Raw genomic sequence first — 15,406 nt, 5'->3', positions numbered from 1 at the left:
ATATATTCTCCTAGGATGTATATAAATCTCTTTCTAGAAGATAGATAGATAGATAGATAGATAGATAGATAGATAGATAGATAGATATACATATCCTGGGATAGATAGACAGATAGATAGATACAGTATATATAGGAAGAGAATTATTTTAAGGGATTGGGTCATGTGATTGTGGAGGCTTGGTGGGTCCAAAATCTGATGGGGGAGGCTGGCAGGCTGGAGGCTCAGGAAAGAATTGCAGTTCAAGTTCAAAGGCAGTCTGCTGATGAACCAGGAAGAGCCGGTGTTGCAGTGAAGTCTGAAGACAGACTGCTGTCAGAATTCCCTCGTGCTTGAGGGAGCCTTTTGTTCTATTCAAGCCTTCAACTGATTGGATGAGGTCCACCCACATTATGGAGGGTAATCTGCTTTACTCCAAGTCCACTGATTTGAATGTAAATCCCATCCAAAAACACCCTTACAGAAACATTCAGAATAATGTTTGACCAAATATTTGGGCACTGTGGCCCAACCAAGTTGACACATACAATTAGCTGTCATAACTCCACCCCCTGTCAACTTGGCACCCATATGCATCTCCTTATATCAAACTTAATCTCCATACTCAACCTCTTTACGTGGTGGGGTGACCCAAACTTTCACTCATGAAAGGTCTGAGCCATTAGTAATCCTGCCTGGATTGGGTTGTTGCAGTTTTCCATTGACTTTAATCACAGGGCATGGTAATACTAAGATGCTCCAAGTGGTCTCCTGTCCATATACTGGACAGACTGTTTAACAGATCTTGACTGTGAGCACCTCTTTTCCAGGCACTGACTGTTCCAAGCATTGGGATATAGGTGTGAACAACAGAGGCAAAATCTATGCCCTCGAGGGGCTTATTTGAAAGAAAATAGAGACATAACAAACAAGACAACTACTATTGGTAATAAATGCTATAAAGAAATAGGGTGACGTGATAGATGGTAATGGGAGGGAGTGTGCTTTAGATGGCATGGTCAGAGAAGGTCTCACTGAGTATGTAACATTTGAGCTGGAACATAAAATATGAAAAGGAGCCAGCCATAAATGAGAAGAGATGGGGGAAGGGCATCCCAGGCAGAGGAAATGTCAATCACAAAAAGCTGAGACAGGAACTGAAAGAAGGCCAGGGTGGAGGATGGGAAACAAGGAGTAGGGTGGTGTGTTGGGGCTGGACGGGTTGGCAGGAACCAGATCAAACATGGTAAGCCTTTCCAATTTCATTTTAAAAGCAAAGGGTTTGAACTTATTTACAAAACAGAAATAGAGTCACAGATGTAGAAAACAAACTTATGGTTACCATGGGAGAAGGGATAAATTGGGAGATTGGGACTGACATATACACACTACTATATATAAAATAGATAACTAATAAGGACCTAATGTATAGCACAGGGAACTCTACTCAATACTCTGTAATGACCTATATGGGAAAAGAATTTTTAAAAGAGTGGATATATGTATATGTATGACTGATTCACTTTGCTGTACACCCGAAACTAACACAACACTGTAAATCAACGATACTCCAATAAAAATTAATTAAAAAAAGAAAAAAGCAAAGGGTTTTAAGTCAGCATAGTGCAGGATCTAATCAACCGTTTCAAAAGACTGTTCTGGAGAATAGGTTAGACGGGGTAATTGAGAGCCAAATTAAGCCAGGAGGCCTTTGTAGTAACTCAGGATGAAAGATGATGGTGAGCCAAACAAGCAAATCTGTGAAAACTCGATACGTCTTGAAGATGTATTCAAGTACTTGGTGATGGATTGCAAGGAGAAGGGGAAGGTGAAGGAGGGGAGTGAAAGGTGATGCCGGTTTTTGTTGACTGGATGCATGGTGGTGCCATTTCCTGAGAGGGAGGAGGTGGAATGAGGATGTTTGGGGTGGGAGAGGAGATCAAGAATTCCATCTGGATGTATTAAGTTTGAGATGGCTAACAGATATTGAAGTAGCAATATTTGGCAGGTTATTGGGTGTGTAATTCGAGGCTGAAGCAAGAAGCCTGGACAGCATACATCTGGGGAGTCATCAGCATATGTAGATGATGTGCCAGGTATTGACTGCCTTTTAGCCCCATATTCATCCGTTGCCTCCGCAAAAATTGGGTTGGGACTTATGAGTATTTTTTGCCTTTGCCGACTAACATGATTCTTTGTTAGTAGAGGGCATTGGTGAGACACTGCAAGGAGGGAGATGTTTCCTTTCTGGTTCGGGTGTGCTTGCTCACAGCTCACACAGCTTCTCCAGCACCCAGCTCCTGCCATGCAGGGTAGTGAGCAGCACAAAGAGGCCCGCAGCTTTCCCCGGCACTCCCCTGGGGTGGTTTTGTCGTGGAGGGCCTCTGGCAAGACACCTCCCAAGGAATGGATTTTTCCAGCATCCCAGAGGGTGGGTTTCCAGCAAGTTCCCCCATGACTTCTCTACCGTTCGGTGAGCCATGGTCATGCCTTCTCCAAAAAAGGTCTGGGTATCAGCTCTGGGGGGAGAGGGGTACTCGTCCTTGGATGCTCTATCTCTGCCCTAGGGGCTGCTTCTTACATCTGCTATTCCTATATTCTTTATAGTTATCTCTACTCTTTATTAGCCAATCCCTCATTACTCCAATCTTCTTATAATTAATAGCTATTTATATTAAAGATATAAATTATTCAAATTACCGTGTGGTTTTTTTCCTCCTGACTAATACAAATGACTCCAAGTGCAAGTCAGGCATGGAGACACACGTAAGGTCCCAAGGAGTCTCTGTGTTACTTTCCATTTTGAATGGGTGGGATGTAAAGGCACATGGTTGGCAAAAGGGTGAGCAGGAGTTCAGTTTCCTCTTCTGGCACGTCAGTCAGCCGCTGTAAGAGAATACTGTCCCTTGCTGTGTCTGCTCTGGGAAGCTCTGGGTTTTGGCTGGTCTCCGCTGCACATGGGCACCTACCTGCAGCTTGCAGCGGCTTCTCTGTCAGCTACAACCACAGCTGCCATGCCTCTGCTGGCCTCTTGGGATCTTGCACATGTAATGCAGCATCTTCTGAAGCCAAAGTGTTTGAAATACCTGCCCTGCCCTCATTGCGTGGACCAAGTTGCCAGTTTCACCTTGACCGCTCCAGGCCGCTGCATGGACAGACACTCACATGGTGCCTCTGGACCTTGAATCTGTTTATTACTGGGTTGGCCAAAAAGTTCGTTTGGGTTTTGTAACATCTTATGGAAAAAGATGTTATTCCAACTCTCATACCTATAAGGATTGCTGGCCTCAGCCAACCCCAGCATCATGGAGATGTAGGAACAAGGAGCAGAGGCTGCCCATGCTGGCGTCCCCCTGGGACCCCTACTGAGGTACTGGAGTGTGTCTTGGAGGTGTAGGGCCAGGACAGGAGAAAAGGCGTACAGGGCTTTCAGCTACTGGAACCCTGGGTCTTCAGTAAGGGATCAGGTGAACCCAGTTCCTAAAAGACAGAATGGTCAAGTGAGGAAGTTGAGGGTCATGAACAAATGGCCAGTACTGCCTATAAACCCCAGAAATCTGGGGGCACAGGTGAGTATGCCTACCGGGACAGAAACCAGGTGAGGGTAACTGCAGAGGAACCTCCAGGGGGCCCGTCTCCCTTTAACTTCAAGTCAGGGCGGAAGTTCAGCCACATGTCTCAGGGAAGAGCCTGTCTGATTTAGTATGGCATCCAAAAACATACCACGTTTTAAGCAGAAATCAACACATATTCGCTGGCAGCGTGGAGGGCGGAGGAGGGAGGACAGTAAGTCTCTAAACAAGAAAGGCACGGCACCCAGGTTCTAATTCTTGACTTTAATGCCAGGTGAGGGTACTGAGGCTCCACGCACCAGAGCGCTCACAGACAGGAAATGAACGAACACAGGCAGCGTTATATTGTGTACACAAACCCCACACTGTACGGAAGGAAGACGACCGACCCCGTGACCTCCCACTCCCAGAGGCAACTGCCTATCCCTCCTCCCCGTCTCTGTTCCCACCTCCTCCAACCCTCTGCCAGCCCACCCTTCCTCCAATTAACATATGTATACATGTATGTTTCTTCCAGAATTCCAAAAAATGCCTCTCCCACCCCAGTTCCCAACACTCTGGCTTCTGATGAATAAAGCCTCCCTCTTTTAAGGATCACGAGGCAGGCGCCACCTTCATGAAAGAGCCCCAGCAAAATGGTACCCGAGAAAGCTTAATCACTTGTAGCACAATCAAATACAGACAGAAGGTATGCAGAAGGATGATATCTGAAATTCTAACTGGGATCAAAATGATTAGTGTGAGTGGTTTTTGTTTTGTTGTTGTTATTTGTCTTAACCATTTCAGGATCCAGCTTAGACCAAGATCACACAGTGAGGCTCACCCCACTCTGTGGCTTGCAGATGTCAATTTCCTAGTCCTCCAATGAGCAACCCAGAACAGGAAGATTACATCACCTGAGCAGCCTGAGGCACAAGGCTCAGACAGCTCCCAGAATATCCCAAGCCCCAGAGAGAAAGAACAGAAACTTTCAGAGCACAGTCGACTGCTTTCCATGTGATAAGCACTAGACAGCCTGGTGAATTCACCAGAGGTAGAATAAGGATGGTGACGATTCCTCTATGTCTTCTATTTAGAGCGTTATCCAAAGAATTCCCCCACCTGGGATGGTGTGCTGGGTTTCACTGTGGTTTTGTTTCAATCTTTTCAAACTTAGTTGCCGTTAAGTTTTTTATTCTTACTGAATTGCAGCTAGCATTGCACCATGCAGTCCTATTTCCTAAAACTTTCACCTTCCCAACCAGTGAATGGAGCACCTGGGAGAAAAGGTACCCGAAGTCAAACATAAGGGAAGCTCCAAAGGCAGGCCCCTTGGTTTGACCCAAGGACGTTACGCACAAGAATTCCATGAAGACAGACTTCCTTTCAATCTGGGAGAAACAGCCGTCCTCTGGAGCCCTCCTTCCTTACCCAACCCTTCTTATGCTCTGGGCTTGGCCGCTGACAGCTGAAAAGGGACCCAACTAGGAGAAGTCACTTCCTCAGAGATGACCTTTATTTGGAGGTGATCACCACAAACCCTCCACATCCAAGAGTGCTTCGCAGCCTGGCCTTGGCTTCTCATCAGACGATGGCCAAACAGGGCCACCGAATTCTATATTTATTTATTTATTTACTTATGGCTGTGTTGGGTCTTCGTTTCTGTGCCAGGGCTTTCTCTAGTTGTGGCAAGTGGGGACCACTCTTCATCGCGGTGCACGGGCCTCTCACTATCGCAGCCTCTCTTGTTGTGGAGCACAGGCTCCAGACGCGCAGGCTCAGTAATTGTGGCTCACGGGCCCAGTTGCTCCACGGCATGTGGGATCTTCCCAGACCAGGGCTCGAACCCATGTCCCCTGCATTGGCAGGCAGATTCTCAACCAGTGCACCACCAGGGAAGCCCAACCACCGAATTCTTTTACTCCATTTAGAAGGAGCTCTAAGCTGGCCGCCGGTGTCCCTGCTCTGCCTGGGCTACTGGCCACAGCCCTGTCTCCCCACGACGGCACAGAGCACCTCCGCGAGGACAACACGGGGGCAGAGGAACGGGGGGGCTCCAGCAAGAGGCGCAGGGACAGCGTTCCTATCCAGCGTCCCTGAAGCCCCAAGCAAGTCTTCAGGGCCTGATTTTGAACTGACTTGAGTTTGCGTGAACCAGTCCCTCCCTGTCTTACGTGTATGGACTCTCAATAACCGAGGGCTGTGATGCTCTGGGCCGGGGAGGGCAAGAGAAGGGGCTGAGGTCGGCTCACTGCGGGCACTGGGCTTACCCATCTGCTCTCTCCTCACACTGGCTCCCTCCTGAATAGCCTGCCTCAGTGTCTGTCAAAAAACGAACCTGTATTAGCGTTCAATCTATTTGCCGATCTGGGCAACTTAAATGAAAGACCCTTCTCTGAGGACAAGGCAAGAGCCGTGCTGTCGGGGTAAGGTCCAAGCAGCGACATCAGCTCCGGAAAAGCGACAAGCCGTTTGCGGATGAGAATAAGGAGAGAACATGTTATCTCGGAACCTGGACCACAGACTGGACTGTCCCCTTAGATGTCAGCCTGGACGCCTGCTCCACGCACATAAGAATACAACGTAAGAGCGGGGGACCATGCCCTGGAATCTTCCCATACAGGGGCCAAGGGGTCACTGCCCTGTGAAGGAATTCAGCCAAGGTCCCAGGGCTTGGCCTTCTCTTCCTCAGCTCCCCCACTACCTTCCTCACCGATCTGGTCTTGTAAGACTGAGACCGATGAGGCTGACAGAAAAAAAATCTCCCTACAACAACACCCAGGAGCAGTCAAGTTCAATCACGATTATAGGGAGAAGCCCTGCACGCAGCAAGGGAACGTCCCGTTCCAGCGACTGGTGCTGCAGAGTATTTCCTCTAGGGGGCGCAGGCCCACACCCCGACTGGCTGCCCCAGCCTGCAGACAGCGCGAGAAGGAGATGCAGTGGAGCAAGAAGCTGGTGGATCTTTTTCTCTCTGAATTTTGCAGAGTCAAACATATCAGAGGCCTGCTGCTGTCTTCCCACAGCTCCTGGGACAGCTGCGCCTCTCCTCCGGCCCTCTCTTTCCTTCCCCAAGATAGACAATCTCCGAGAAGGAGAACGTTGGCAGGAAAAAGCAACAGGGGTTCCCATCCAAGGAGGTTCACCATAAATTGGATCCTACCATGGAATAGCAGCCAAGGATGTACTCTGAGCCTCTAGAAAGGATGTTACATCTCAAAGATAACACAAGATCTAGGCATCTTGCCTGCTTGACTTAGGGAATCTTCAAAAGGAGTCCCTGAAATGTGCATTCCAGCCCCGTGAGAAGGTAACCCTTCAAGCAAGGAAGGTTAGTGGAAGGTAGGAGAAGCCAAGGCCCTGAGGCAGGGCTGTAAACATTGTGCTTTTCTAAGGCCAACCTGGTGCATGGCTTTGGCAACTATGGTTACATTTCCAAAAGGTGGTGAAGAATATGTTTTGGGAGGAAAAGAGTCTTTTCACATCCTAAAACAAAGCGTGGGGCTACTGTTGAGGGAAGAGGGAGAGAAAATGTTCCTTCTTCAGCCAGGGGCTCTGGGGGGCTCCTTGGGTAAATCCCCCATCGTGTTCCACGTTCATTCCGATACACTGAGCACAAGGAAGGGACTCTTGAACAGGGTGGAGGAGTGGTTATGCCTACGTGAGTCTGGTAACGTGGCTCTAAAAAGGGCAGAAACTCTCTTGCAAGGTCAAGAAAGTGACAAAACCTCTCTGGACTTCCCGGTCAAGCCCTCGCTAGCCGGACCCCATCAGCCTCAGGCAGAGACTGCCGTGCCTCGAGGAAAGGCCAGGTGAGCGCAGGCACCAAGTCCCTGTGGGCCACCAGCCCTGAACCTGGCCCCGAGGTACAGCCAAGGAGACTGAGGCTGCACCTCTGTCCGCCTGGAGTTGTGCCTCAGGACCCGTCCTGACCTCAGCAGGTTCTGGGGCAGCCAGCAGCCCTTCCAGGGACCTCGCTCCCAGAGCCGCCAAGGGGAACGGACACCCTCCCTGACAGGACTCTGCTCCCTGCCAGGGCTACTCACCACCACGTGATCTTGAACTCATAGATGGGGCGCTTGCAGTAGTAGTGGTTGATGAGGTGCTTGTCACACACCCCGATGCACTGGTGGTCCACGGTGAGGCCCTGGGCCGAGAGGTCCGTGACCAGGCAGTGCAGCAGGTCATAAACGTCAGCCACGGCCTCCCAGGGCCCGAAGGACACATCCACTTCGCAGTGGTGCTCGAAGAGCTGCCCGTCACTCTCGCTCCGCTCGAAGCGCAGGGAGCTGAGAAGCGGACACTCGTAGGGGGTGATGGGCATCTCCTCCTTGAAGACACAGACCTTGAGCTTGGCAAAGCGGGCCTTCCGCTGGACAGCGCGCAGTCGGGCAATCTCCACAATCCGCTCCAAATGGTCTGCGGGGGTGAACACGTCACCCATCAGTGGGACGGGGGTGGGGAGGGGGGGGCGGGGCACAGAGAGAGCCCCAGTGATGGCGGACCCAAGAGGGAAGAGACAGATCCCTGGGGAAGGGACTCTGGGCCCATGAAGGGCACAAACTTAAACAGGAATCGTGGCTCTGCAGGGCAAAAGGAAACAAAGGGGATGGGATGAGCACCACCCTCCTGAAATGCGATTTGATGACGTTGCAGGCAAGGTGGTCCCTATTTCATCTGCATCTTCCTGCGGGACTGGGAGGGCGGCAGGAAGGGAAGCGGGATCCTCTCCCAGCTTGAGTAGGACAGGTGTCTTGGCGAGCCATGACCCACTTGTTCTGGTGGAGACCTCAGCACCGACAGGTGCCTCGCTACCCTCCCTCCTCACATCCCGACTGCCCCGCACAGTGAACCCCTCACCTTTGTAATAGGGCATGAGTCCCAGAAACGCCTGGCGCACTTTTTCCCCCTTCAGTGGCTGCATGTTCTCCAGCTGCTCCAGGAGGGGCCCGATGGCATAGTACTGGGCCTCTTTGTACACGGCCCGCACGCGCTCCCGGGGCGGCAGGTCCCCCGAGCGCAGGAAATTCAGCACATCTCTGAGCAGGAAGGAAAGAGGGTTGGTGAGAAGGAGTTAACGGATCCACCCAGTGGTTAGAGCTTGGCAAATGTGCCACCCAGTGGTTAGAGCACAGGATCTGGACCCAGACGGCCAGCTGTGTAACCTTGGGTAAGTGAACTTAACCTCTCTGTGCCCTTTCTCCTCTGTAAAATGGGGGGAAATAAGAAAACTACCCCATAATGTTATGAGGGGATTAAGTAAGTTAATACATAAAAAGTGCTTATACACTACCAAACGTAAAATAGATAGCTAGTGGGAAGCAGCCGCATAGCACAGGGAGATCAGCTCGGTGCTTTGTGACCACCTAGAGGGGTGGGATACGAAGGGTGGGAGGGAGGGAGATGCAAGAGGGAAGAGATATGGGAACATATGTATATGTATAACTGATTCACTTTGTTATAAAGCAGAAACTAACACACCATTGTAAAACAATTATACTCCAATAAAGATGTTAAAAAAAAAAGTGCTTAGAAAATACCTGGCACAGAGCAAGCCCTCACTAAGTGTTATAGTTGTTATTGTATCATTATTATTATAATTATTAAGTATATATAGGAAAAATGGAAAGATATGATATCTAGCCCCTTAATTATATTTTGAATTGAGGTACAGATAATAGCCAATAAAGGTACACATGTTAATTGTACAGGTCAATTACTTTTTCACGTATGAATATACCCACACAACCACCACGTACATCAGGATATAGAACGTGTCCATCTAATTAAAGTTTCCCTGTGCCTCTTCCCAGCCAATCACTACAGAGGCAACCACTCTAACTTCTAATTCTGTCAACAAACATTAGTTTTGCCTCTTCTTGAAATGCACGTAAGTGGAATCACACAGTATGTTCTCTTTTGTGCCTGGCTTCTTTCCCTCAACCTAGCGTGTTTGAGATTGATTCCCTACGTCATCGTGTGTAGCAGAAGTTTCCTTCCTTTTATTGCTAAGTAGCATACCGTTGTATGGATGCACTATAAACTATTCACCCATTCTCCCGTTGATGGACATTTGAGTTGTTTCCAGTTTGGGTCTCATAAGAGTAAAGCTGTGATAAACATTCCCTGTAAACTTCTTGTGGACTCAGGCACCGATTCCTCTTGGGTAAACATCAGGAGGAGAATTGTTCGGTCATAAGTGCCTGTTTGACAAAGTGGTTGTAGCATTTTATTCCCACCAGCCACGTGGAAGAGTTCTGCACTCCCCACAAATCCTTGCCATCAGTATCATTCTGTAGCTATACGGAGAAGAGGAATGCCTAACCCTGACACCTGAACAAACTGGCTTCAGGAGTGAACAAAAAAATCACAGACTGCACCTTCTTAAAATAACAATTCAGTCTTTTAATTCTCTCTTCAGATTCTTTAGGGCTAAAAGTAATCAGACCCATCACTGGTAGGTGTGGGAAGGGCTTTTCTGTGAGGATGTATCAGTACACCCCACGACCAAGCTGTTACCTCAGTAGTGAGTCTATGACCATGAAGCAACACCAGCCAACACTCACCAAGTGTTAATCTGTTGTCAGTCACTATTCAGGAGTTATCCCATTTAATCCTTCCAACGACATGGGGTAAGTGCTTTCTTACGTCCATTTTATAAATGAGGAAAAAGTGGGGCTCAGAGAGCTTAAGGAACACCCTTGCTAAAGGAGCCACAGCTAGCCAAAGGCCAGATGCAGACACGGGTGACTCCAAATCCACACCCACAGTGGTCCAGACTTCAGTCCAAGGCGCTGTGCACTGATCACAACAGGAAAGTGTCCCAGGCGGAGGCCCAGGCAGCCTCCACGGTGGCTGCTGGGGCTACGTGAGCTCACCCGCAGGGAAATGCCCTAAACCCCTATTTTATTTTATCCGAATCTTTCAACAGCTTCATAGGCTGCTGACGAATCTTAGGCCACTGGAGTCCAGTAGCCTGCGGATAAACACCACAATATCCTGCTTGCTGCCACGCCCTTGCCTGGCCCTGCCACTCTCCAGCTGTGGCCACCTGGGTATGGGCGCATCAGCCTAGGGACAAACCGGGTTCCCCCTCCCCATCACCCCTTCCAAAATCAGTCCTCTAGGATTGTAAGCAAATCTTGGTGAGTCCTGAAAAACATAACCCCGGGCAAGGCCCAGAGAAGAGTGCTGTGGGAGCTGCCAGCCGGGGCCGAGCACTTTCCTCTCCCAAACAGCCTGCAAACAAAAATCTTTTTATAGCTCTGCAGAGCGATGTGACACTTTGTTTTCTCAGCACAGGAGGCAGCTGACCGCCCAATGGGGAAACCCAGATGCTTCAGAGCAAATTATTTGACGAGGCTCCTTTCTGAGGATGAAAATGACCCTTCTCCCAGTGTGCGCAATCCTACTTGGAGGCCAGCACAGAGACGTAGTGGTTGGAGGGTCTCCTTTTGTTCAAAGTCAAAGACCATGTTAGTTCTCCAGTCATCTCCAAAGTTAGACGGATGGGGCAAAGAGTTTCAGCCATATACTCTGAAAGGACCTGGCCAGGGGTTACACCAAGACTCTTTATTTAATCCACATGACAGGCCTGCAAGGCAGCTATAATTACTTCTCATTTCACAAACAAGGAAACCGAAACATAAAGTCTTTAAATTGTTTATCTGTAAGGTTGTCAGAAGTCCTCTCTTGGGAAGGGCTATCTTTTTTTGAGATTGTGTTGTTCCATGTTTTACTGTTAAAATGACAGTAACAATTTAAAGTGGGGTTTTTTGTGTTTTTGTTGTTGTTGTTTTGTTTTTTGGGGGTTTTTTTTTGGCTGCACGGTGTGGCACACAAGATCTTAGTTCCCCCACCAGGAATTGAACCTGTGCCCTCTGCAGTGGAAGCATGGAGTATTAACCACTGGACCGCCAGGGAAGTCCCTGAAGGTGTTTTTTTTTTTTTTAAAGACTTGGCAAAATTACAGGATGGCAACCCTATGTTGGCCCTTCCCTCACCTTTTTTTGTCCTATTGATTTGTTTTAAACTATTGAAAGAAGTTTGGGAACCACTGCCACACCCCATGTTTCTCCCTAACAGCGATGCCGAGCCCCAGAATCTGGATCTGAGGGTCTTGTCCCAGAAGCTGTGTTGGAACTCCCCTGCCTCTCAGTGCGGTCACACCTATTCCACAGGGATGACAACTTCCCAGTCTTAATTTGCATAGCAGAGAATCAGTTTCATCACATCCAGCCAATGTGTGTTACCTGGGATTTCTCCGGCTGTCCTTGCCTCCTCTGGGAAAGAAACTAAGAATTCTGATCCAATTCAATATGCACATTTATTAAATTCCACCAGCAGGTTATCTCCTCTTCTAGGTGTTATGGAAGACATCAAAGTCCCATGCCCAAGCCCGGGCTGCTCACTTGCTAGGACCCTGCAGTTGATGGCAGAGGGAGGAACGTACCCGAAGTGCGCACCGTCCCGATCAATGAAGTAGCGACCCTCGGCATCCGTGGGGATGTAGTGCCGCCCGCTGAACATGGCCGCCAGCATGGTGTCCTCGTAGCGCCGCAAGGTGGACAGGCGTGTGGTGAAGTGAGCCCCTCCGATGTTAAGGGGGACAACCTCAGGGAACTGGGGAGGAATCACCGGCACTTTCAGTCCCACAGTGGGGAGGCAAGCCGGGGCTGCCCCCTCTGCCACCTTCCTGGGTCTGATAAGCGCCACCTGAGGCCAAAACCCAGGCATCTTTCTGACCGCTTCTCTCTCCTCCCTTTCCCTGCAATCATCAATTACCAAGTCCTCCCCATCCTCCCACAGCTCTTAAATCAGATCTCTCCACCGCAGTCCTACAATCTCTGCTCTAGAGTTCAGAGCTTTCACTGTCCTCCTTCCATTTCCTGAACTTCCCACCTTTGTGCCCTTGCTCATGCTGTCTTCTCCGTCCCCAGTGCTCCTGCCACTCTCCCTCTGTCCATCCAGCGAATGCAATGGCCCCACCTGGCAGTGTGCGCTGTTCACTGCACACGGGCACCCGCGTGAGCGGGGTCTGCCAGCCCAGCTGTACACCCTTTCGCTAATTCACACCGAGGCGCCATATCGGTTAGCAGCATGCACTCATTCTAAGAGCTTCTATTCAAGGTCCCCTACTCCGTGAGCATTTCTGCTCTGTTGTCCTTTGCCTGCCCCAAGATAGGGTTAACTGAACACTCCCGCCATTGTGCCTTCACTGTATCCACATTCTCCACTATAACAGAGCTTTGCACAACGGGCGCCTTGTGCTATTGGTGGTTATTATTGCCCAAGTTTCCCGAGGGCAGAACAGCATCTTGTTCACCTATCCCGAGGCCACCCAGAGCAGGGCCCACAGACGTCTGTTGAATAATGCCAGGCATCCACTCCTCATCCTCTGTACCTCTCCACTTCTCTCCTTAATCTGTGCAGGGAGATTAGTGCTCAGTCCAGCTACGGTTCTGGAGGCAAGGGCAGGGAATGATGGTACCTACATTTGCCCTGAGAAGCTCTAGGGTCTCCCTAAAATGCTCAGGACCTTTATTTATTTATTTTTAATCTCTTTCACTGTTTGTGGTTTTGAAAGAAATGAGGCCAGTTCTCCCTAATTTTCCCACAAACCTCCTCCAGATTAACTAAAATTTTATCCCAGTGCATACTTTTCAATATTACGACATCTCTCTGGCTCTGTGAAAGTCTATGTATATTTATCTAGACAGTCCTTTTTCCCGACTTTCAAATCCTTTGTGAAATAAAGTAGGATACACATACATTACATCAAAGTTGCCCAGCGTCTTGTGCAGTGCCTGGCTCATAGTAAAGCCCCGAATATGCATTGAATGAATGGATGAATGAAACCGACAGGCATTTACAGTTCTGTGAATGTAGGTACTGTTACTCTTCTGCACCCAGAGGACGGGAAATGCCTTCTGCTTATTCTATAGCTAGCTCCTCTAAAACTATTTTATGTGCATACCAAGTACCCCAATATTATTTGGAGATAATAATACTTTACATTACTCACATGGAGCCATGTAATTTGTGGAAGAGCTGGCACTGGAGTGCTTGCCTATAGTCTCTGGGTCCTGTGCTTTTTTCCTCAAGCCACACCATCTCCCCAGTGACAGTGCACAAAAAATGGCACCCTGGGTCTCCAACAGTTCCTTTTTTTTTCCCAATTACAAAGAGTCCTTCTGGAGTTTTGCCCATTTTCACAACTGCCCCACGATGTTTGGAGTACTGGCTCGTAACCCCAAGAGGACACTACAGTTTCCCGAGAGCCTCACCCAGCCCCACCCTGCCCCTCTGGGTCTCAGTCCCTTCATCTAGGACTCCACAGGTCACCTGCTCCCACGTCTGCCACTACCTTAGCCCCTACCTCCTAGCCTCTGTCTTCACTGCCCAGCAGGGCCCCACCTTCCCTCTTTTCCCTCCTCTTGAGGGTCATTTCAAGTGTTCGTATGATAGTGTCACATGCGTTAAGTAAGACCAGTGGAAGCCACCGTGCATCACAGCACAGCAGCTAGGAGGGAAAGCCATGGAGTTGTCAGGTGAGTGAGGCCACATCTATTAACTGGCCTGCTTCTTATCTGCACACAGCCCCTAACCCCACTCTCTGGGCAGCTGGAGACTGGGTTTGGGCAACCACGGAGGCCTCCTCTTGGATTCTCTAGGAGACACTATCATCTCTTGGGGCTCCAAGGGCCTCTTCCCACGGCCTACCCTCCCTCCTCCAGTAGGTAAGGTGGGACATAGGGATGGGAGTACCAACCCTGCAGGCACTGAATCCTGGAAGAAGGGGGATGGGAGGGCCAGGTGCCGCCTGGGGCAGGGAAGACACACCTGGTGCATTTCGGGGCGGGGGGCGGGGGAGGTGGTGGGAGCGGGGTGGGCAGGGGAGCACGGCTCCTCTGGCGCCGCCCTCGGCCCGACCCCCACCCCTGCCTCAGCGCTGCAGCGCTGCTCACATCCCAAGGTCAGCTCTGCCTGCCACCGGCTCCTGCCCCCGCGCCCCTTCCCGCGCCCCCGCACGCCCTCGGTCCAGGTACCTCCTGCGGCAGGAGAGGCAGTGCGTGCCCCGCCTGCGTGGCTGTCGGGGTGGCCGGCTCCAGAAAGTCGTCTTCGGCGTCGGAGCTGGACATGGCACCGTCCGGGCGACGGCTGTCTGGCTCCCGCCCCGTGACTACCACCATCCCTCTGGCTCTGGGCAGTGGGCGCGGCTTCAGGCGGGCGGGAGGGCGGCGGCCCGGGCACTAGCACCCAGCAGCGCCCGGCATGACGCGGCGCGGCCGACGGGCGGGGCCGGAGGGGCGGAAAGCGCAGCGCGCGCGGGCCGGAGGGCCGTCGCTCCCTCAGCGCCGACGGGCTCGCTGACCACCCTGAGGACCGCAGGGCCACCGGCCTGACCCCGTCGCCTCCAGCTATTGGCCGAACCCCCGCTGGCTTCCTTCCCTGATTGGCAGGAAGCTCGCCCAATCGCAGAGCAGGCAGCGCTTTCAGCCAGCGTCTAAGTGGCCACCGGGAGCCGGACCGGCTGGCCTGCCCTGCTCTGATTGGCCCTCTGGCCAGCAGGCGCGTCCGCTCCACCCGCTAACACTGGCTCGGCGCGCGGGGTGCGCGCGAGGTCACCGCGTCTAAGCCAGGCCTTCTACAGGCTTGGGGAGTGGCTCCCGCGTCCAGGTCAACACCCAGAAACCTGAGACGAGAGAGGGCTCGTGACTTAATTGTTCGTACGTTTCCAGGGCAACGGGTCCTGTGCATCCCTGGGCGTCGAAGGCCAGGGAAATCTGGGAGGACCAGGTCACCTCAATGGAGAGCCTGAGCATCCTTTCCTGGAGGATTGTGAGGGAGGACGGCTGAGATCACTGGGGTTGTAG

General features: G+C 50.9%; 1 protein-coding gene across 4 annotated transcripts in view; it reads right to left on the bottom strand.

The window, feature by feature from the left end:
- The window catches only part of RABGEF1 (RAB guanine nucleotide exchange factor 1), a 90,026-nt gene extending 75,089 nt beyond the window's left edge, over positions 1-14,937 (bottom strand). The window contains exons 1-5 of one of the 4 annotated variants that reach the window (XM_036824201.1): positions 14,579-14,937; positions 11,983-12,152; positions 8,391-8,569; positions 7,577-7,949; positions 3,331-3,459 (exon numbers count right to left, since the gene is read on the bottom strand). In XM_036824201.1, the coding sequence (XP_036680096.1) occupies positions 3,432-3,459; positions 7,577-7,949; positions 8,391-8,569; positions 11,983-12,152; positions 14,579-14,722 (894 nt within the window). In that variant the 5' untranslated portion in view covers positions 14,723-14,937 and the 3' untranslated portion in view covers positions 3,331-3,431. Of the gene's footprint in view, positions 1-3,330; positions 3,460-7,576; positions 7,950-8,390; positions 8,570-11,982; positions 12,153-14,578 lie in introns of those variants that run through there. The other 3 variants (XM_036824196.1, XM_036824194.1, XM_036824195.1) reach the window with 3 other exon arrangements.
- Between the last annotated feature and the right edge of the window lie 469 nt (positions 14,938-15,406).

Source organism: Balaenoptera musculus, chromosome 15 (genome assembly GCF_009873245.2).
Source record: "Balaenoptera musculus isolate JJ_BM4_2016_0621 chromosome 15, mBalMus1.pri.v3, whole genome shotgun sequence".
Lineage (NCBI taxonomy): Eukaryota > Metazoa > Chordata > Mammalia > Artiodactyla > Balaenopteridae > Balaenoptera > Balaenoptera musculus.
Note: the sequence above shows the minus strand (reverse complement) of the source record. Positions and strands in the feature narration are given on the sequence as shown.